At 44.3% G+C, this 24,085-nt stretch overlaps 1 protein-coding gene across 2 annotated transcripts in view; it reads right to left on the bottom strand.

Annotated features, from left to right (window-relative positions):
- The window catches only part of LMX1A (LIM homeobox transcription factor 1 alpha), a 153,884-nt gene that overhangs the window by 39,494 nt on the left and 90,305 nt on the right, over positions 1-24,085 (bottom strand). For both annotated transcript variants that reach the window (XM_070497586.1, XM_044758573.2), the window contains exon 4: positions 6,030-6,262. In XM_070497586.1, coding sequence (XP_070353687.1) covers positions 6,030-6,262 — 233 coding nt within the window. The remainder of the gene's footprint in view (positions 1-6,029; positions 6,263-24,085) is intronic.

The raw sequence follows: 24,085 nt of genomic DNA, 5'->3' as shown, positions 1-24,085 counted from the left end.
ATGGTAAACAAACAAACCCCAAAACAAACAAGCAAAAAACACAGTCTGATCACATGGTAAGAGACGATAAAAGGAAATAAAACATACAAGATATTGTTGAAGGGAGGGGTGACATTCTGACTAGACATTCCTCAGTGATCCCAAAAATGAAGAGAAAAGGCAATTTAACATAAAAATAACACAAAACTAAATGCAGTGTGGTATCCTGGATTAGATCCTGGAATGGATAAAGGTATTAGTTGAAAATCTCATGAAATTGAATGAAATCTATAGTTTAGTTAGTAATACTGTACCAATGTTAATTTCTTAGTTTACGTGGTACGTTTATTAAAATGTACCTTTAGATGTAAAATGTTAGCATTAAGAGAAGCCCGATGAAGGGTATATGGGAACTTCTGTCTTACTTTGCTTCTTCTGCAAACCTAAAATTTTATTCCAAAATAAAAAAAAGTTTTAAAAAATTGCTGCACACGACACTCTCAGATGACTTCTGGTGTTAAAAGAAAATGTGAAGATAAGAGGGGTAGATAATTAGGAAATGCAACACAGACCAGCCAGGAGCCATGGTTACCTATAGTCAGCCGCCAAGCCCCCACCCCCACCGGTGGGTCAAAAAAGCTAATGAAATCATGAGCCACATCAATAGAATATGATGTCCATGACAAGGAGTAACAATAACATTGTGTCAGTTCAGACCACATATGGAAGATTTTATCCCCTTCTGGGTCGTACATTCTAAAGAGATTGTAGTATTTTCACAGATAGAGCAAAATCTCTTCTAAGAGATGGCTGGAAGAGCAGGGAAGAACTAGAAAGAAAAAAAGAAGACTTAGGGAGTATGAGGATCTCTGTCTTCACCTCAAAGGGCTGCCACATGCTGGGGAGAACTGACTTATTTCGTGAGTTCCTGAAAGCTGAACTAAGGCCAAGGTTGAGGTTACACACATGGAGACAGACATTGGGGCTCAATATAACAATTCTGACAATCCACACTCAGAACGTGAGGTCAAGAGCTCCCCAGGGTCGGAGAGGCTCAGACAGAGGCTGGATGAACATCTGGTGGGAGTTTGAACTGGACAACCTCTAATGTGCCTACCAATTGCAAAAGCCTGTGATTCTTTCATCAAGAAAAGCAGAGGCATGAATGCTGCTAGGTCTCACTTGGAGGTCCTGGGCATCCAAGTTGCCCAGTAAACCCAAAGAAAATTGTCCGACTTCGGCTACAAATTCCATTCCACTGCTTGGGAGGCTGCATCAAGGCCACCGGCAAAGCAGGAACCAGAACAAAACAGGCTTTCCTGGTCACACCAGAAAAGAACATCCAGCAGCTGAATATCTCCTGAGTTCTGTGTCCCACATAGCTGTAAATGGGTCACATGTTTTTGTGCAAGTTGGAATACTCAGCAGCATACTATAGATTCTAGAATACTAGATTTAAGCAACCCTAGAGGTCACTGACCCTGCCTCCCACCAAGAGTAATTAAAACGTTATGAGATAAGCAGGTTCACGTCCCACAAAGAGAGGCTAGTCTGCACCCTTGTCAGACACAGTTCGACCCTATATTGAACCAAATCTGTCATTTCACTCCCAGTACATGGGGCTGCACCTTTGGGTATGAATCTCATATTTCCCTTAAACTTATTTTTACAAAGCTAAATATGCTGAGTTTCTTTTAGCTATTTATCATTTAACAAGCTAATTACTCTCCTCAAGACTTTCTCTAGTTTGTCAGTGACCTCCTAAAATGCATCATTTTTTCTTTCTTTTGGTAAGGAAAATTGGCCCTGAGCTAACATCTGTTGCCAATCTTCCTCTTTTTGCTTGAGGATGATTGTCACTGAGCTAACATCTGTGCCAATCTTCCTCTATTTTGTATGTGGGACGTTGCCACAGCATGGCTTGATGCACGGTGTGTAGGTCCATGCCCAGGATCCAAACTCATGAACTCTGGGCCGCTGAAGCAGAGCATGTGAACTTAACCACTACACCACCGGGCCAGCCCCTAAAATGCATCACTTAAAATTAGACCAAATATCTTACATGTGCTCTGACCAATGCAGGAAAATAATGGAACTATAATGACATGTTAAGGGCACTATAGTTCCACTGATGCAGCATATACGTTCTTTTGGCTCCTATTGACTTTATGGTCAAGTAAAACTCCACATAAAATTCCATCAAAACAGGCCCCATTACAAATGATTACTATTGAATTTTGGAACCCAATGGTTAGATTTCATCTTTCTGACCTTGTGCTGTTCTTTTAGCTTGTCAAAATCTTTTTGAACACTGGGAATATCAGCTGCCACACCAGCGTTCCATGCCAGGTTTGTGTCATCTGCAAATCGAATAAACTTGCCTTCTGTGTCTTCATTCAAGCCATTGATAAAAACATTAAAGATGACAGATCGCTCAATCATTCACTCAACAAATATTTATCAAGCACCTACAATATGTAAAGTGCTCAGGACAGAAACCAGAGAAGGAACTGTATTTGTACTGGGACAGATCCTAAAAATGTTTGCTTTCTGTCAATCCCTAATATGAGGTGGACTTCTTTCCTTTAAGACTTAATTCAACTCATTAGGTACTTATTGATCAGTTACTTATCTCTTGGCATCATGCTAAGCTTTGTTAAGGGAACAAAGGAATTAAAAGCTACAACCCTGTTCTCTAGAAGCGTGTCCTCTCATTAGTGAGGCAGGCTTTGGCAAATGAGGCGGGCTTTGGCATACAAAACATTTTATGATGCAAGGCAGGCAGCATTTATATAATTGACAAAATGAGTGGTACAGACAATATATTTGCTTCTAGTTGAGGCTTAAACATCATTTCATTTAAAGCTTCAAGAATGGTGATAGATTTTTAGAGTTGAAAGGGACAACAGAGGTCTTCTAGAACCATCCTCCTCTCCCACCTCATCAATATTAGTTCCAAGAAGTCGGGGTCTACCTTTTGAGTAGTTTTACTCTTTGTTAGATCTAACAATTAGAATGACATCGTAACATTCCCTGTGTTGAGTCAAAATTGCTTCCCTTTAGTTTTCTAGCTATAGTCTAAATACTCAATGATTACGTTAAATAATCGAACGAATGAATTTTTATTCTGCTCTCTGAAATTAGAAAACAAAAATAAGTCTGATTCAACCATTTGAAGGCAACAATTACGTCTTCCTTCAGTGTTTACTTTTCTAGCCTAAATATCTACAATCCCATCATTGGACATGATTTTGAGACCTCCCCAACCCCCACCATTCTCTTTTTTTTTTTGCTTCTTCTTCATCTTCTCCCCAAAGCTCTTCAGTACATAGTTGTATATTCTAGTTGTAGGCACTTCTGGTTGTGCTATGTGGGATGCCACCTCAGCATGGATCGGGACCAGTGAAACCCCAAAGTGGAGAGCGCGAACTTAACCACTCGGCAACAGGGCCAGCCCCCCCACCAGTCTTGTCATTTATATCATGACTCCGTGCCTGGCATAAAGCAAGCACTCAAGAGATGTCAACTGAATGAATACATGAATCAATGAACTGGAAAGCTCCAGTTTGTCAACATCAGCCTCAAAAAGAAATGCCCAGAACTACTGAACATATTGCTGAAAATGTGGCCAGAAAAGTGGACCTATTGTAATTCCCTTGCTCTGAACATTATACTTCTATTAATGCTGCTTATATCTAGCTTTTTCTTTTTGTTTTTGCACATTTGGGGGTTGGGGGTGGCAATACACTGATGCCTCATATTAAGTTTGCAGCCAATTAAAATCTGTAATTGGATAACTTAGTGATCAAGCCCCACCCAACTGTGTAACAAGAAAGACTAGACCCCAGTGTTTATTCCCATGTGACAAGGAACTGTATGTCCTCCTGGGTGTGCATGTCTTTCTAAGATCAGGCTTGTATTCTGATCACCATAGCTCCGAAGCCCTTTGGGAATCTGAGGATTTTGCAATATTCTGCAGAGGAGGCCTAAGTGTGTGGGCACAGCATGGCACCTAAAGAGAAAGACAGGATGAGCTGACCTTATACTCAGTGGAGGCCTTATACTAAATGGGTCCAGATAGCACAGAAGGAGATACTCAGTATGTCAGTGGCAGTGTTCCTGACAAGGAGACATTTCCCTCAAATTAAAACACCCAGGAAAACTTAAGACCAAGGAGTACAACAGGAGTTGGAATTGTCCTGGTGTCACCATACTTATGGCTGCAAGCGGTGCTAGGCAAGAAAAATCGAGTGGGAGATAAAGGAAGGAAACACAACTGCTGTGAAGAGCCAACTCCAGCCAGCATTTGCTAAGCATCAGCACTTACTGAACACCAGGCTTCTTACACGCACGATCGCTTTTATTCCCCCAAATAAAGTTATTAGCAAGGCATGATTATCACCATTTTACAGTTGTGGAGATTGATGTTCAGAAACTTGCCCAGAGTCACACAGATATGAGTGGTGTAGGATGGGGTACCCCACCTGATTGTCCCCAAGGCTCTTGTACTCAAGCATCATGCCACAATGCTTTTGTGTCATGTGTTTATTCATTCTTTAACAAAGACTTTATCAAGCACCCTCAACATCCCAGGCCTGTGCTAAGCCTTGGGAATACAGTGATAAAAAAGACACACACTGTCTCTCATGGGGCTTAGCACTCTGGCAAGAAGGACAAACAGCCAAACAAACAACCACAATAAAGTGGGATCCATTTCATGGCAGGAGAGGTTAAGGATAAACTCACCCAGCACATGGGAATAAAGTCTTCCTTGATGAAGTAGTCCCTAGAGAGAAGCTTAAAGGATATGCTAGCAAGACAAAAGAGTCAGGGAGAGAGGCAGAGAAGGAATCAACTTTTAAGATGGGGAAGTGAGTGGGAGACACTGATAAGTGCTGGAATCCAGCGAGGCTGAATGTAGAGTGGAAGGGATCAGAGGCTCCCAAGAGACTGAAGAGATGGGCAGAGTGAGACTGCAGGGGGCCTAGTAAGCTGTGTTAAGGGGTTTGGAATTGCACTGGAATTGGCATGGGCAAGAACTAGTAAGGTCACATGGATATCGCCTCATTGGATCTCACCGATTCTTGGAGGAAAAGGGAAGCCAGACTAAGACAAAGGCTGACAAGGACTGACACCCTGAAAAGGCATTCCATGCTCAACTTGGGCAGTTTTAATTGAATTTCTCTGGCCTCGTGGAACTTGCTCTACAAAACCTCTGAATTTCTCCTATCTCCCCTCTTCCCTCTCCACCCAAGGCAGGGAGGGTGAGGGTTGGGTGGGTGGAACAAATAGACTCTAGTTCCTTTCTTTATGTGACCCACCAAGGTTTAGATAGATTCTAGCTTTCCCATTAGACAGATGAGGAAACAAAGGCTTAGAGCAGGTCAGTAATGGTCACAGACTGAATTATTGGTTCCAATTCATCATTCCCTTTAATAGTATTATGCATCTACTCCCTAGCAAGGCCTTGTGGGGTATGCAGTGTATTTCCCCTCCCATGGACTTTGGGTTTGAGATTTTAATTTCCTTAGCCATTGAAACATTAGCAGACATGATGTGAGCAGAGGCTTGAAATGTGCTTGTCCGGTTGGACATGCCTTCCTGCACTTTTGCCATCGCCAGGAGAAGAGCATGACCTGTAGCTGCTGCTTCTCAAGCCTGGGCCCTGGAATGAATCACACAGAGCAGACTTGAACCTGGTCTACAGCCTAGAGCTCAGCCCAGCTGAGATCAGCAGATTCCAGGTGACTTGAAGACCTTCAGCCTGAAGCAGAGTGACTCCCATTGACCCAGAGACTTGAGAATGTGTGCCTAAGTGTTTATGGTTGTATGACATGGAATTTGGGGGCAATTTGTTATGCATCTTCATCATGGAAATACCTGACTGATAAGAGATTACTCCCAGCTTACAAAGAAACTTCCTGGAGTGCACAGAGCTGCCTTGTCATAGAACTAGGCTGCCCTGGTGGCTGGCCCTCTAGGGAGAAAGAAAAGCAGACTGGCAGCCCACTCCATTTCCCCACACCCCCTGCCCAGCACAGGGCACTCACCTGAGTCTGATGCTGCTGGGCTCACCAGGCTGAGCAGCTCCCGCTCCTTCTCATAATCCCCTTTGCAGAGCAGCTGCCCCTCCTTCAGGACAAACTCGTCCCCCTTCTGGAGCTGCCGCTCACAGACACAGCAGCAGAAGCAGCTCAGGTGGTACACACTCTTCTGGGCCCGCATAACAAACTCATTGGGTGCGATGGCCTCGAAGCAGCCCCCACATTTGACAGCAAACAGCCTGGCAGCAGGGGAGGGAGAAAGGAGAGCAAGGTCTGTGAGAAAGGTCTGGCTTGGGCCCAGGTCTCCCCTCAAGTCAACAGCAAAGGAAACTTCCAGAACTGGGATGAAGATGAGGATGTTTGGAATGGAATACACTTTAAACCCTGATGATTTATTCCCCAAGGAGGTTGAACCAAAGAATTTGGTTGAGTTACTCTCTCAAAAGCTTAAGAAAAGCAGAATGAGAAGTACTGGAAGAAGGCTGAGCTGATGCCCGGGGTGTATTTGGTGCGGTCTATGACACAGTGTCCCCAAAGGGTGGTCTACAGACTGGTGCCAGGCAGGCTGCCCAGAAGCCCTGGGGGAGCTTATTATTTAAAGAAAATAACAACCAAAATGTCCAGCCCACTCATATCAGCATGTAACAGGGTGGGCTCCAGAATGTGAATTCTTAACAAGCTCCCCAGGGCATTCTGATGTGTAATCTGGTTTTTGAGAGATCAGACTGCATCCCAACTTCCCAGCCTGACATTCCATGGATTCAGCCTCTCTCTCAGGACTTAGCTCTTCTTTCATTTCACTTATTTTCAACAAACTACATCAAGGGTGTCTATGCCAAGCCAGAGCAGTAGGTACCAGTAATGTGAAGGTAAATAAAAGAAAAAATCCCTCCCAGCAATGAGCTCAGGCTAATGGAAGAGACAGACATGTCCAAATAATTAAAGTAGAAGGCTCCAGGAGCACGGAGAAGGAAACAGTTATCTGTCAGGGAGAGAGTAGGGGGACTTGCATTTTGTTCAGTGTTCAATAAATCTTGGTCAAATGAAAGACAGGAAGGCAGGCAGGTTGGCAGGCATAAAGGGGCGGGAGCAGGGGATCCCCAGCAGAGGCAACAGCCTGTGCAAAGGCCTGAAGTCATGAAAGTGCATGCACGGTGTGTTGTCCACCAGGTTGGAGACAGGGGGCCTCGAGAGGGGTGGCAGGTGAGGCAAGTCATGGCCTGATTGCACACCTGGGCTGGACATCATCTGGGCATCGCTGAACAATTTTTAACATGATAAGAGCCCTGATTTAGAAAAGGAACTGTTGGCAGTATGAAAGGTGGAGTGGAAATGGAGTTAGAGAGATGAGTGAGGGAGAGCAGCTGAGCAGTGACAAAAGTCAGGACTAAGGCAGCAGCAGGGAAACCAGAGAGGAAGGGGCAGAACCCACAACCTGGAAACAGGGAAGCATGGGGGTCGGCTCCCAGGCTTCTGGTGGTCGGAGCTCGTGGATGATGATAATGTCACCACTCTGCACACAAGCTTTCTGATTTCCCACCTCTGGGCCTATTTATGCCATTCCGCCCTCCTGCAAAGCCCTTCCTTCTCTGTTTAATCTATCTGAATCCAACCTGCCCTTCAGAACACAGCAGCTCTGGCCCTCTCCTTGAATTCTGCGCTGACATCCCCTACCCTAGTCTGAAGCAACTGGCCCGCCTTTGAACACCTTTACCGGGAGCTGTCTGTGCTGGTCATTCGGCAGTTATCTGGAGATGTTTCAAGACACAAAAGATGGTGACATCTGGAGGCCTGGGCTCTGCTGCCAGCTCTGCCGAGGTTGTTTCTCCCCTTTGTGCCTCCTTTTTTCTGGCTGTTGTTAAAGACATTAGGGTAGGCAATCTCTTCCAGCTGCCAAAGTCCTATGATCATTGCTTCTTATTAAGATATCTTAATCTTGGCTTATTATTTAACTTTTTCCATGTTTATAACTTGTATTTCAAGAACAAGGCCTATACAATATTTATATAGCCCACAGCCTCTTGCACACAGCGGGTATTCAATAAAAGTTGCTTTGATTTGACCCATGGATCTGACTTGCTCACCCTCTTCTGAAATAACATCTGCAAAGAGCCTACCAGAGAAGCTGACACACAGGAGGTTCCCAACAAAGGTGGCTCTTCTCTTCCTTGTCACCTCAGATCAATAAGAGTTCAGAGTAGTCTATGAAAGACTAAAATTTAAAGTAGATCTGTTTCTTTTTTCTTTTTTAAATTACCTCATGATAATCTAATTGCCTTTGTCAAAGCCTTTGGTATAAGCACAGAGATAATATACCCCCAAAATATCTCTGGGATTCATTCATTATAGCATTCATTTTGCTATTTCCAAAATAAAGAGTTATTTTCTTTTTTAAAGTAATAGCACAATAAGGGGAAAAATTCTGTCTCAAAACCACTCTCTTTTTGTCCCCATGTATGAGAGGGGTCAAGACATGGAAAGGTCAGATGGTGCCAGGAGAGGATGGCGGTGAGCGGGAACAAAATGGGCAGAGTGAGTTCATACCTCCACAGCCCTCCTCTCTTCACAAGGGCAGACTCAAGCTGACTCAGAATATCCAGGGAGCTGATGCCATGTTGCTCTGCTCATGAGCCCACCTTGGCAGAAGCCAAGGAACCATGAAAAACTGAAAACCATTTTCCTACAGACAGGCCAACCACCACAATGGCCTCATAGTGGCCAGTTCCATCTCAAAAGCTCATTCACAAATTCATTTACTCACTTAGCTTTCTTTTCATTCATCCTTTCATTTGCTCAGAAGCATCCACTGTGCACTACCCCATATACTCTGGTGACTTAGGGGGAAAAGGAAAAGAAACCAGCACCAGCAGCATTTGTAGATGTAAACAAGTCTATTTTGAGAGTCTCTTATATGTCAGGCACAGTTGTAGGCACAAAATGATACAAAACAAAGTCTCCAACCCCGTGGAGCTCACATGCTAGTGAGAGAAACAGCAAACAAACAAATCAATGAACAGATAAATGTCCACCTGTAGGGATTTACCTTGGGAAACAGAATACAAGGGCAATACAAAGCAACAGTTCATGAGTACAAAATAGAATGGCATAAAGTCTGTTTATAATATTAATCGCTTCCCAGCTCTAAGCTGCACTGGTTATAACTCTAAGTCTACATATGTGCATAGTGTGTTTATCCTGGAAGAAGGGAAGAAGTTTGTGGGTGGAGTGAAGAGGAAGCTATGGAGGGGTTCCCAAGGAGGCATTACACACAGACTGGTACAAGAAAAAGGCAGGCCATTCAAACTCTTTGAGCGAAGGAAGCCAAGGCTTGGAGAAGAGAATGAAGCTGCCTCCCATGAATCCACTAGGGAATGGCCTCCCAGGACAGAGGCCAGCCTGCAGGTCACTCAGCGCAGCACAGATCAGAAGTGCACGTGCTGCATCACTCTCAACCCAGGCCTTGGGCCACCGCACCCAGCCCCCTGCCCTTGGCCATGGGGAGAGCTTAGAAACACCCATCTGATATGCCTTCCCTCTGCCTCTCAACTTCAGAATGGAGGGGAGGTTGGGGGACAGTCCAAGGGGCTGGTGTGGCTCTTTCACCACTAACAAGGTATGCAACAGCCCAAAACAAAGAAATCCAGATACCAGCAGCCTTGCCCCTGCACCCCCTTCCTCCAGCTGCCCAGTGTGGTTTTGCTCTCCACGTATGAACCTCAGGGCACACCAGTCCCTTGAACATTTGCCTTGACTCCCTCCCCCCATGCTGGATGCTGTGCATCAGGCAGAAAATCCACCCAGTTCATCCCTGGCCCCAAGTCCCTAGCCACTGTTTGCCAACCTGAGCAAACTAATCAACGCTTTTCCAGGAGCCGGTCAAAGGCCCTTTGTCCCCAAGCCCTCCTTCTCCTCCCCTTCCCCTGGAATGAACTGTTCAACAGACTCAAGGCAAACGCTCCCAGGGAGTCAACAAGCACTTGAGAATCTGCAGCTGCAGGTGGTAGCATCTGTGCTTGTCTAACTTCTACCCTGTTAATCTCCTCCCTTCTTAATTTCATCCCCCACTCCAAAAATGTTCCCCAAGTTGGAGAAGGGAGGGTTAGGGCAAGCTCAACAAAGAAAACCCACCATGTTGACTCAGGAGTGGCTGGAGGAAGTGGCGTGAGTTGTCTGGGCTCAAATCCTGAAATGGTCATGGTCAATGGGGATTACAGACCCGGAAGAGGGGGGCAGTCCTGTTTCTCTCCATTCTTCCATCAGCTCTCCCCCTCTGGATAAAGACCAGGTCAACCTCACCTTACTACCTTGGCTCTTGTTACCCTCATGAACCCCAGAGCAATTCAAGGAGAAAAGGCACATGCAGTCTACCACCTGTGTGCCAGATGTGTACACAGCTGTACGGGTACCACTGTGGAGCCAGCTGCCGACTACACACCTCCCACAAGTTGTTTTCTCTAAGGCTCAGACAAGCAGAGAAAGGGATTTGTTCAAAAGTCCAGGTCGTAATTAAAACACAGCCTGTCTCTTCCCAATGCCCTGGATGGCAGCCCCCACCGTTACTTCCCCCTCTGAATGCTAATGAGACCTCACTCGGGTTCAGAGCCTGGCAGATTGGCTGTGGCCTGGAAAGCTAGGCACAGTTTCCAGAAATACCCAGCTCTTCTAGGCATACGTAACAACTCTCAACTCTTCCTACCATTACAAAAACTCCTACTCCCGAAAGCTCTTTGAATGATTCCTTATCTCCTTTTTGCATCTAATTCTCTCACCTGTAAAATGGGAATAAAGTTTCTAGCTGGTGAGAAACCATCCAGTGCAGCATCTGTCCCAGAGACTAAGCCCTCAGTCAGTGCTCTCCTTCCTCTATTGAATGCCCTTTGTGGGGAAGGCATGGGGACGAAAGATAAAGGCTGCCCTGTCCTCAGGAAACTCACATCCTCCAGCAGCCAGCAGGCTCTAAACAAATGACCACAGGAGGTGGCGGGGGGCAGGGGGGGTGGGGGCGGGAGGCGGGCGGGTGCATAGTTTGTAGGAGGGAAACAGCCAGAATGGCGCAAAGCAGAGACTCATCCACTTGAGTTAGGCTAAGGGTCACTGAATCTTATTCCTCTTCCTTCCCTCCCTCTCCCCCCACCCCATCTCTTCCTCCCTGTAGCCCTTCCCCACTCCCTCTGCCAGGCAGGGAAGTAGAGGCTAGCTGAAATTCCACTCGGTACCTTGTCTACCTCTCTTCCTGTACAGCCACAAGCTGTAAGATGCACAACTTGTAGCTCGGGTGGGAGAGTATGAGATGGCAGGCTCTGCCACTTCCTGGCAGTCCACGTGACGTGGAGCTCATCACTAGATCTTTTGCAGCCTCAGTCTGCTCAGATGTAGAAGGCAGTAACAACGCCTACATGCCTAGATAAGTGAGGATTAAATGAGAACGTATATGTGGAGTACTTTGCAACCTATATAAGGTATAGCACATTTTTTAGTCATTTTTACTTGCCCCGCCTCTGTCTTTTGACCTTTGTGGATGTTTTCTTGCCCCAAAGGTGGCTCTCGTGCTGAGGAGTTTCCTGAGCCCTATCCTAAGAGAACACTTCTTCCTCAGCAGTGTGAGCCCTTCTGCTGACTCCTCCCAGCTGTGACAGCAACATGACTTCATCTTCTTCCAGCACAGCATTGAGCCGGGGGATGAACCCAGGGACTCGCTGCTCATGGGCTGCCAGGCAGAGCATGCTCCTTAGAAAATGCTCATCCTCCCACCACAGGGAGCCAAGATGATGTGAGTGAGGCAGTGTTTCCTGTAACTGACCACCAGCTCCCCCCTGCCTTCTGCCAGGTGCCACGGAGGACAGTGAAGAAGAAAAAGGAAAGGCGACCTGATTCAGGCAAGAACAGAGGACTTGGAGTAGGAAGACCTGGGCTCGAGGGTTCTTCCCTTAGCAAGGGGCCTCAGAAAGGCCACCGTCTTTCATGGGGCCTCAGTTTTCTTATCTTTAATAGAAAAGTACTGCCCTAGATCAGTGTTATATCAAGAACTTAGGGGGTCAGGTGGGGTAAGTCTTTATTCCCCATGTCTCCTTACTCCTCACTTTTCAACCAGAGAAGTCCCCTCTGCCAGCACCCAAATCCAGGTCTCCAGACAGTGTTTCAACACAACACTGCCTTGCCACAGTAATTCTCCAAAGTCTTTTCCAGAACCATACCATTCATGTATATATAAATATAAAACAGCTAAGGCCAAAAGGGATTGGATTATGTATGGGTATGGACACACACACACCACACAGACACACCAGCTAAAACCATCTCTCTCTCTCTATATATATATAGAAAAATATATGTATATATTTGTAGAAAGGATTTATATATTTCTAGAAAAGATTTTGTTTGAATAAAGCACTATGCTTCTAAGGCATGTTTGAAACTCACTAGGCTGGATAATTCCTCAATTCACCCCCATTTTTATTATTCATGCTTTTATTCCAGGGTTGAGAATCCTACACTGTAGCTAAGGAAACAGGAATGTTTCAAAAGCAGATATGAAGGTTTGACACTGGAGAAACTTCTAGAGAATAACTCTAAGGTGATCGAGAAAGAGGCACAGACCTGTGAGAAGCAACAGCACCCCCTGCACTGAGGAATTACAACAGAAAGACGACCACGTGCCAAGACACCCTAGGGACACCGGACTTTGGTGCCAGTTGTGTGATCTTAGGAAAAAGTCCCTCTGTCATTCTGAATATTGGGGTCCTCATCATTAGAAATATTTCAGCTCCCAATTTATTTTACTTCAAAGGAAAAGATGCTCATGGAAGCTCATAGGAAAAAAAGGAATGAATCTTTATTGAATACCCACTTGGTGCCAGCAGCTGTGCTATTTCTTGTATCTATTACCTCACTAAATTTGTGGGGTAGGAGTAAATAGAACTATCTGATGATCTCAAAGAGAATCTCACGGTATTTCAGCTCAGCTTGGTTCATGATGCCTCTCTTCCACAGGAGAGAGAGACTCTGGGATGGCTGACTCCTAGTTTATTTTCTCCATTTCTCTCCTATACTCTCTCTAGCACTGATTTCACAGGAAAAATACGTAGAAATTTCAAGCAGCCAGCTGAGATGGCTCGTGAGAGGCTTTCCGGATAGGCGCATGGCTTGAGGAGGACCTGAGACTCTGCTGCCCGCACGTGGGTGAAAGGCAGGAGTTTGGAACCAAGTCGATCCCTTCAGGCTACTCAGCTCCTCAGTCCCAAAGCATCTGAAGGGACCCCTAAAAGATGTCTGTCCTCTATGGATTCAGGTTAAGAACAAACAGTGTTTGGGAGACGCTCTTTGACCCAACACCACCATGTAAGAGTCTACTCTGACTCTAAAAACATGGGTAAACAAGACAATTATTGCTGGAACCCCCTTTAGTACAGAAACTAGTGGGTCACTGTTTTCAAGGTATAGGCAGAAATGTAGGCCAATGGGGTTGGACCCAGGAAGACCTAAGGAAGCCAGAGAGAGACTGAGTTGTGGAAATAGGAGGACAAGGAGGCAACATGGTATAATCAAATAAATTTGGGTCCACCGCTTATTAGCTATGTGATCTTGAACAGGCTATGGCAGCATTAGTTTACTCCTCTATAAAATGGAAATAACAAAAGGAGCTGCCTCATATATCCCAAAACGAATTAACTGAACTGATACATTAAAACTGCTTAGCATAGTGCTTGGCACATGCTAAATCCTCAATAAAACAGTAACTATTACAATAGTGATGATGATGATGGAGAAAAAAGAGCTGAATTAAACATAAGAAAGAAATTAGTAAAAAAAAAAAAAGATGATGAATTATAATGTTAGAAACTTGGAGAATCAGGATTAGATAAAGGAGGATGGAGAGAGAAGGGTTGGGGCAAGTAGCTCAGGACTAAGGCCAGGAACAATGCAAGAACGTCAGAGGTCAGCTTTTTGGTGGTGCTGGCTGTATACTTGGGGGCCAGCCCTGACAATATAATGGAGCCAGAGTCTGGGTTCCCACCTGCTGTAATGGCCTCAGGCTAAGGTTTGCAGGCAGTCTATCCACACAGGATTTGTCTAGATTTACCCAACTAAGAGTTCTGGCATGGTTGGATGAAATGCCTTCTTGCTCTACATATCAGAGTAAAAACTGAGAGGTTAACTGATGCCTAATTTTCTTCTTCATCCATGAATTCCCATGTCTTTCTCTAATCCGTTTCACCCCCTGCCCCACCATCCTCTAGATACCAGATACTAGATGCCATGTCATCCCTGCATCTACCCTCCAGGCTGATGACACAACTTCCCATATACAGGAATACTGCAGAATATTGCAGCCTCATGCAAACCCCGAGCTATCCCAGGGCCAGGGCTTTGAGACTCATGACGATTGAGCAGGAATAATAAGAGAGCTCCCATTATGACACTCCAGAAGGTTCCTGAACCAAGGGTATGTTTGGAAAGACTGAAATCTTCATTAACCTTGACCCAGAGTACCGTAGACCTCAAAGGGAGCTTCTCTAAGCCTCCATACCATAGACAATTAAGTAGAAGAATGGAAGACAAAATACACATGAAAAACCCTAATTCCAACTTGACGTCAATAGGTGGTGTACCATTTTTGCCCCACCAAAATAAGAAATCATAGGTGCTTTCAGCCTTGGACAGCACACAACTACAGATCATGCCAGCTTTCCACTGACACTGCTGAAAATGGTTTTAATCAGGTATGCAAACCCTCTGCTTTAGAAAGTAGGAGAGGGTCTTTGCATAGCCCTTTAACAAGGCAGTAATCTTTGTATCATTCAGTTTCCACCCTCTCCACCAGGGGGCAGCATAGCAGCATTCATTAAGTGCCATGTTGACGTGGTAACTGAGGTCATCCAGGCACAGAGACAGGGTTTGGCCATAAGCCAAAACTGTCTGCCGGCGAAATCTGCTGTGGGAGTCTGGGAGACCATGTGGCTAAACTGAAGGAGAGATGGTGAGAGAAGAGTATTCAAAAGTATTGGGAACCAAAAGCATGGCTTGTGGCCTTAGAAGTAGTGACACAAGCAACCTTGTCAGCTGGCTCAAGGTCTCCGTCCTTGAGGCTGAGCCAACACCACCACAATAAGCGACTGAGCCCGTGGTCCTGGGGCGGTGGGAAAGTCTGCAGGGACAATAGAAGTGGCAGGATCTTCTATAAGAGACAGACTCAAGACTCTGCAGTGGGGAGAAAATGGAAAACAATAAGTGGCTGGCGGAGCCAATCAGAGTCTCTGTCTCCCTGGGGCTCCTGGGGAGCAGTAAGGAGGACCATACAATGGGATGAGAACTGCTAAGTATGTCTGCACGTCCCAGAGGCTCTGTGAGGCGCTGGCCTCACCAAGAAGCGCAGGGTAATAATGCACACGACTCATAGCCTATTGCAAATGTTGCTGGCAATGGGCAGACTTTACCTTGAAATGGTGGACTGAGTACTTTTCTTGTTCTCAAAAAGCATCTGTTCCAGAGTCAGCAAGGCAAAGTGGGAAAAGCGTGGCTTTTGCAGTCTGATAGATTCAAATCTCAGTTCTACCTTTGAGAATTTGAGCAAGTAATAGACTCTTGGAGCCTCAGCTTCTTTATCTATAAAATGAGACCATAACTCTCTTACAATATGTTCTGGAGATTAAATAAGATAATGTATTTCAAGTGTCTGACAGACTAGCTGTGCTCAACAAGCAGTAGCTATTAACTCTCTTTATTGAAATCAATTTAACATATCTGCCCAAATAAATATTTGTATAAGATCGTTTATTTTAAGGCAGTCAACTGAGCCAAAAACAGAACTTCATGTGTATCTCAGTCTCTGTTCTTCACTGTTTTAACATATTGAATCAAACTTCAACAAGCCTTTCAGATGTTATTGGAGAAGAGACCAACAGACAGATATGAAAGGACAAATGCTTGAGAGGAAACTAGGGGTACATTTCATTTAGGCAACTATGGTTATGGTCTACCCCAACCCAAGGTAAATATTGACATTAGCCAACTAGTGTTGACCAACACCCACTCTACTGCCTAACACCCAGCATATGTTCAGGAAGTCGGCAGCTCCATGTTTAGCCAACCACAGCCAACAGTTGCTATTTGGTTAATGCTGACATTATCTGGCAAATATTTGGAACAGACCCTTTCCCTGTATCATTTCAGTTCTCAGATGACTGCTTCTTACTAAGGCTGCTGACCACCGTGTGGATCTGTATTCAGACATACACATTCTTGCCTTGCTCCCCTGTCAGATCCCCCAAGAGATCAGTCAACCCCTCCTCTCATTTTATAAATGGAAAGAAACCAAGGCCCAAGAAGGAGCAGTGACCTACCGCTGACCACAGAGAAAGTTAGGATTATTAAGAGAACCTGCAAGAGCTTGAGTCTCAGTCAATGGTCAAGAAATAAAAGAGGCTAAATTTGGCCCGGCCAGGGATAGAAATGTGTCCCCCAGGCTATTAAGCAGTGCCCTAACCAGCTAAACGAGTGGATATTGTGTGGGACAGTGAATCTCTACCACTCAGAAGCTCTCTCTTCTTCCTCCCCTCCTTCTTCTTTACAGAAACCTGGAAAGCTGTCTATGAGTCAGGGTGCAGAGCAAGACTGCGGTGAAAGCATGGATTCCAATAATCCAAGCCAAGGTGGCAAGACTTATATTACAGACTTTCCATGCTGTCACACAGATATGCAAAAATGGCAAGAAACATAAAACAGACATACGGAAAATATATGTTTCCTTTTTACGTAGTTAAAGATTTGGTTTCCTTTGAAAATGTCAGTTTTCTTTTCCTTTATCCTCATTAGCCTCCTGGGACGCTCTTAAACATACCCAGCAAACAACAGAGCAGGGGAATGAGGTATTTTTAGCTGATATTCTGGGCACAGATTCCTATTGTTCCACAATTTTTGGCTTGGCTGGATGGCACGTGGCCAATACAATGTATACTCTTAGAAAGAATGTATGTTTCTTAGGCTCTGTGTGTGTATATGTGTGTGTGTGTGTGTGTGTGTGTGTGTGTAATAATAGTAGGAACGACAAGGGCATTATTGATGATGTTTTGATGGGAAAGATTCTGAGATCCCAGCAGGGGGCAACACCAAGCTCTCCATGAATCCTGTTGCTTTTGTCACCATCACTTTTCATCATTACCATTGTGCTATCTGTCAAAAAAAAAAAAGCCATAATGTTACATCCTAAGAGCTCCTCACAGAATCAACTATACCAACAGCACTATATTAGAAACTAGATGTATTCTGAAGAACAGTGATTATGTTCCTAAAACATCTCATGCAGTGACTAGCACGTGATAATGTTCAAAACATTGACAGTTGCTACTCTTCTCTTTCTCCTCACAAATAACAGCCTGTTCTCAGGGGTCATCCAGTCATCTAGGGGAGACAAGAAAAGACAAACAATGACTGACAATCTGAGTGAAAATCTCCCGTCTTGGCACAAAAACCACAAGGAGCTGCCATGTGGGACTTCCTTTTCCATGTGAGGGGTGGAAAACACGTCTGGGTAATCTGAATTTCCAGATGCCTTTAGTTCACAGATCTCAAAGCATGTACAATCTTGTAGAGCATCTCAGCTCTGAAGTAAGTGAGGAAGGGGGTCAGAGTCTATTTTCTGATTCTACTGTCCTCACCAAACAGAGGGAAAAATTGGTACCACAGAAGGGTGTGCCACTCTGTGTACACCACTCAAATCCAGCAGTGCTGGAGCCAGGAGTAAAAAAAGCCAGGTGTCCTGAACCTCTGATGTGGCCCCTTTCCCATAAGATTGTGTTGCCTTCTTCTCAAGTCAGATTCCAGGTGTCTTGAGAGCTCCAGAAAGATTTCAGTGAAGTCTGACCCAAGGGAGGTGAGATAGTTCTTACTTCTTGTTATTTTTATTTTTACTCTTCAATTTTTTTCTACCCTTTTTATCCTTCAATTCTCTTCCCCACGTTCTTCAACTCTCTCCCTACTCATTAAAAACTGGAAGACACCACACCCATTAGGATGCCTACTATCAAAAAAAACCAAAATAACATGTTTGGTGGGGGTGTAGAGAAATTGGAACACTTATGCACTGTTGGCTGCAAGATGGTGCAGCTGCTGTACAAAACAGTATGACAGTTCCTCAAAAATTAACAATAGAATTACCATATGATACAGCTCAAATCTACTTCTAGGTATCTACCCAAAATAATTTAAGCAGGGACTCAAAGACACGTTTGTACAACCATGTTCATAGCAGTGTTATTTACAATAACCAAAAGGTGAAAGCAAACCAGGTGTCCATCAACAGATGAATAGATAAACAAAATGTGGTAGATACATTGGAATGTATTAGAGTGGAATATTATTCAGCCTTAAAAAGGAAGGAAATTCTGACACATGCTACATTATAACAAGGATATAATGCTAAGTGAAGTAAGCCAGTCACAAGAGGACAAATATGGTATGATTCCATAAATATAAGGTACCTAGAGTCAAATTCACAGAGACAGAACGTAGAATGGTGTTTTCCAGGAGCTGAAAGGAAGATGGAATGGGGAGTTATTGTTTAGTGAGTACAGAGTTTCAGTTTTTCAAGGTGAAAAGAGTTCTGTGGATGGATGGTAGTAAGGGCAGCACAACAATGTGAAAGTACTTAATGCCACTGAACTGTATGCATAAAAATGATAAGATGGTAAATTTTATGTTATGTGCAGTTTACCACAATGTAAAAGAAATTTCTTTTTAATTTTAAACACTGGAAGACACAATGATCTTTCATATTCTACCTCCTGTAACCAAAATCCAGATGGCTGGGTTCCTGGTTGAAAAAAAGAAATCACCTGCTCAGACTCCCTTGCAGCTAGGAGTAGCCATGTGAGGCAGTACATAGAATTCTCCTGGGGATGGGATTGAGAGTGGGAAGTTTTGGAAAAGCTGTTATTCTCTTGATAAAATTAGACAGACTCAGCTGGAACATAAATTTTGCTCTTCAGTTTTTCCCTTATTTCTACCTGGAATTAAAACGTAAGACCTGGAAATGAAATAATCATCTTTATACTAAGAGAACTGAAGTCACCTATTAAGGATGCAGAGCAAGACGAGAGAAGCCTGAATCCTCAAAAACCTTCTTGAGCAGTTATACCATCCTTAGACTTCCTCTCAGTGAGAAAAATTAAATCTCATTTTTGGGGCGGGGGGGAGATTAGCCCTGAGCTAACATTTGTGCCCATCTTCCTCTATTTTTTATAAGTGGGACTCCTGACACAGCATGGCTTTATAAGTGGTGCATAGGTCCACACCCAGGATCCGAACTGGCGAACCCCAGTCCTCCAAAGCAGAGCGTATGAACTTAACCGCTATGCCACCAGGCCAGCCCCTAAAAGCTTATTTTAATTAACTCACTCTAGTCAGGATACAGTTATGTGAAGCCAAACGCAATCCTGCTCCAGGCTTAGATGCTGACTTGCTAATGGCTCTTCCCCTTTCCATTCAAGTCTGGTGTGTGCTGCACTCCTATCTAGGGCAACTTCTCCTCTTAGGCACTAGATTTCAGCACTTTACACTTACTCAAAAGCTACATCATAAATTTTCCCTCTTTGTAAATATTCTTACATATATTTTTTCTTATTTATCTCATACTGGAAAAACAAATACCCTGTTGATCCTACTTTCTCCACCAGCTACTTCCTCATTTATTCAAAAAGAAATTACTTCTGCTTTCTATCTCCAGCTCCTCTCCTTCTACTCTTTTAAGGTCAATCCAATCAGGCACTTGCCCCACTCTTTCTAACAGAACTTTCTCGTGAAGGTCACTAATGACCTGTACATTGTTCAGTCCTCATTGTACTGAGCCCATCAGCCATACTTGACATTGTTGATCGCTTGGCTTCCAGGACCCCTCACTCTCTTGGATTTCCTCCTACCTCACTAGTCACTCATTCTTGGTCTCCTTTGCTAGTTCCTCCTCATCTCCCCAACCCTGAAATGTTGAGTACGTTCCATCCATACTCACTTCTGTTGGTGATCCGGTTATCCAGTCTCATTACTTTAAATATTATGTATATGCCAAATGACTTTGAAATTTCTATCTCCATTCCAGATCTCTTTCTCAAATCTGACTTGAATATCCAACTACCTACTCAATTTCTTCATTGGATTTCTAATCAAAGTCTCATACTTAACAAAACCACAATAGAGTTCCTGATCCTTTCCCACCCACCTCATCCTGGCTCAAATCAACTCAAACCAACCACAGTCTCCCCATTTCTGTTGATAGGTGGCACCTACATCTTCTTTGTTGCTCATGACAAACACCTCAGAATCATTCTTGACTCTTCTCTTGGACACACATTATATCCAAACTATGAACAACCATTTCTGCTCCACCTTCAAAGTATAACCAGAATCTGATGACTTATCACCTCCACTGCTCTCACTGTAGGCCATGCTTCCACCATCTCTTCCCTGGATTACCTCAACAGCATCCTAAAGGGACCACCTGCTTCTTCCTGTCACCTGCTAAGTTGATTTTCTACTCAGCGGCCAGGGTGATCCCACTAAGAACTAAATTAGATCATGTCACTTATCAGCTCAAAACTTCTTCCCATTTTACAGATGAGAAAATAGAGGCTCATGGGGCTGGCCCCGTGGCCGAGTGGTTAAGTTCGCGCGCTCCGCTGCAGGCGGCCCAGTGTTTCGACGGTTCGAATCCTGGGCGCGGACATGGCACTGCTCGTCAGACCACGCTGAGGCGGCGTCCCACATGCCACAACTAGAGGAACCCACAACGAAGAATACACAACTATGTACTGGGGGGCTTTGGGGAGAAAAAGGAAAAAATAAAATCTTTAAAAAAAAAAAAAAGAAAAGAAAATAGAGGCTCATGAAGCTTTAAGTAAGTTGCTCAACTTTACACAGCTAGTAATTGGGGATGTCAGGATTCAAATCAAGTCTGTCAATGCCAAAACCCACCAAAGCTCCATTATATAATTGCTGCCTAACTTACTCTGAGGGTTGTCTTAATCAAATAGTAGGATGGTACTTTGCAAACTAAAAGCTCTATGTGACTACAAGGCAGTACTACTACCATTATTAACCTAAGCTCCTAATAAGGTAGAGCTGGATAAATGAGGTTATCACCTGTATTTTACCTAGGAAGGAAAGGCCAGAGGTCGTCCTCCACTTCTTGAAAGAGAGCCCAGGCTCTGAGATCAATAATCCAACCTGGCTATAACCCAGAAGAGCATCAACCTTGGAACTTGGGTGGAAACAAGCAAGTGGGGACTGAGTAGAAATGGAAAAACCAGAAGGAATGGTGGCAAGTGTGCCACGCCAGCAAGCATACCCACTACCCCCAACCACAACATTCACGTGCAAGTCTGGGATATAATTTTCATCTTGGATGCCTTTCACATGGCTCTGCTCCTCATATCCAGCTCCATTCAAAGGATTAGAGAAAAGGGACAGGCATGAGGAGCTAAAGAACCACAAGAATCTCTGTGAAACCAGATTCCTGGATTGGAATCACAATGACAAGTTATGTGTACAGATGCAAGTGTGTGCTCACATATACACATGCACACACACACATGCTCCCTTAGACTGGTGATCCAGTTTAGTTTCACAGCATACTACAACCAGAAGTTTAGAAAAAATAATGCATAACAACCCCTCCCCACCATGGAAATAAATAATGATAAGCTCAGGTGAGCCCAAACCAGGGGAAGTCTTGAAGAGGAGATGAGCTTTTAGGGCCGTCCCTGTTCTGCTCAGGCAATGAGCTCTCAGAGTCTATGAGGCAGGGCCACAGGGAAGGTGCTGATAAAGTAGTCCACTACTTCCCTGCTTCCAGGAGACCTTCAGATTCCCAGCTACAATTTTAAGAATAATTAGGAAGCTAAAGACCTGTTCTTCCAAGCCAACGCCTAAGGCTAGAGACCCCTCTTGCCAGTTGTAGGAGAAAGGCCTGCCTTCATCACTGGGTGTCAGGCAGATTACCTACAACGAGACAGAAAGTCAGAGGCTTGCTTTTCCCTTTTGGCAAAAGAGAAAGCAGAGGAGCCCTCATGAAACTCCCTCTCGAAAGACCTGTAGAAACTGCCCTACTCCTCCAGGAAGAAGGGACTTCTGTGGCAAAGGCAAGAACTACTTTTCACTCAAACACAAGTGCCTCTCTGAGTCCTCCACGTTTCTCCACCGTGAAGAAAGAGCTGCATGCACCAGCATCAACCTCCATCCTGACTGTACCAAGAAGAGCTACACTGGAAGAAAATCCGGCAATTGTTATCGTCATTGAAACATACTGCTATCCAGACTACAGTCATGGGCTGAATCCCTCTCAGAACAGGTCAGTACCTCAAAGAAGAAAAATATTGTTCCCCTAAACTGCAGTCGTGAGAGGGCCAGAGACAAAGAGGGTAGACATATACTGCAACACATCTTCATCAACCAGAAAACAACCTAAATGTCATGACTAACTAATTTATGGGCATGCCTGGGGAAAAAACTGAATTGCAAGCATTCCTTACAAAGGGACATAAGGTCCTTAAACTAGCAAGTGCTGAAAAGAAAGTTAGGAAATGCAAGTTATAGATCACTCAAGGAAAGGGTTTTATTCATACATATAACAAATATTTATTGAGTCCTACTATTCTAGCTGCTAATATTGAGGCATTGTTCTAGGTGTTAGGAGTATAACAGTGAACATACCAGGGAAAATCCCTGCCCTTGGAGTTCACATTTGATCGAAAGCAAAGAGAAACCAATAAAATGTCAGATGAGTGCAGTCAATAAAAATGAAGGTGTAAAAGAGGACAGGAAGTGCCAGGAATGAGGGGTTGTAATTTTCACTGAGTAGCTGATGTTTGTGCAAAGATCTGAAGGAGCTCGTAAGGAGTGCACTTCACCACTATCTGTGGGAAGAGCATTCCAGGCAGAGAGAACAGCAGGTGCAGAGGCCCTGGGGTAGGAGCACGACCAGCATGTTGGGGACTCCGGCACGGAGTCCAATGTGGCTGGACGGAATGGGTAAGAGGAATAGTGGTAATTGCTGAGATTGGAGAATTCATCAGGGAGTCATTGGTCCCTCTCTGATAGGCCAGAGAGGACCTTGTGAATGACAGCAGGACTTCAACTTTTCCTCCAGAAGCCAGTGGAGGGTGTTTTGCAGAGGAGTGACATGCTGGATGAAGTTCTTTTTTCCCCTTTTTAATTCAGTGAGGTGAAATTCACATAACATATTTCAAAAGGAACAATTCAGGGGTGTTCAGTATATTCACGACGTTGCGCAACTACTACCTCTAGTTTCAAAACATTTCCATCACTCCAAAATAAAACTCCGTACACATTAAGCAGTTTCTCCTCCTTTCTCCTCTCCTTCTAGATGTGGGCAACCACCAATCTGTGTTTTGTCTCTTTTGATCTACCTATCCTGGATATTTCACATAAATGTAATCATATAATATGTGACCTTTTGTGTTACCTTCTTTCATTTAGCATAATGTTTTCTAGGTTCATCTGTGCTGTAGCATGTATCAGTACTCTATTCCTTTTTGTGGCTGAGTAATATTGCATTGTATGGATGTACCACATTTTGTTTATCCATTCATCCAGTGATGGACATGTGGGCTATCTCCACCTTTTGGCTGTTGGGAATAGGGCTGCTATGAACATGCATGTCCATGAATTTGTCTGAGTTACTGTTTTACATTCTTTGGGGTATATACCCATGATGAAGTTTTAATGCGATCAGTGTCAGTGCTGTGTTGAGAGCTATGTGTGGGGAGGGCAAGGATAGAAGGAGGAAAGCCAGTTACGAGGTTATTGAAATATACCAGGTAAGAAAAGATAGAGACTGAGAAGAAGCAATCAGAAAGACAGGAGAAAAACAGGAAAGTGGAGCAGAAGCCAAGTGAAGTAAATGTTTCAAGGAAACAGAAAGGATGAAACTCATCAAATGCCGCTGACAGATCCAGTAAGATGGGGACTGAGCACTGACCACTGGGCTTGGCAATGTGGAGGTGAGTGAAGGTGAAGGGCTGGGGGGAAAGCCTCAGTGGAGTGCAAGGACATGG

Source organism: Equus asinus, chromosome 25 (assembly GCF_041296235.1).
Source record: "Equus asinus isolate D_3611 breed Donkey chromosome 25, EquAss-T2T_v2, whole genome shotgun sequence".
Lineage (NCBI taxonomy): Eukaryota > Metazoa > Chordata > Mammalia > Perissodactyla > Equidae > Equus > Equus asinus.
This window is presented reverse-complemented; position numbering and strand designations above follow the sequence as displayed.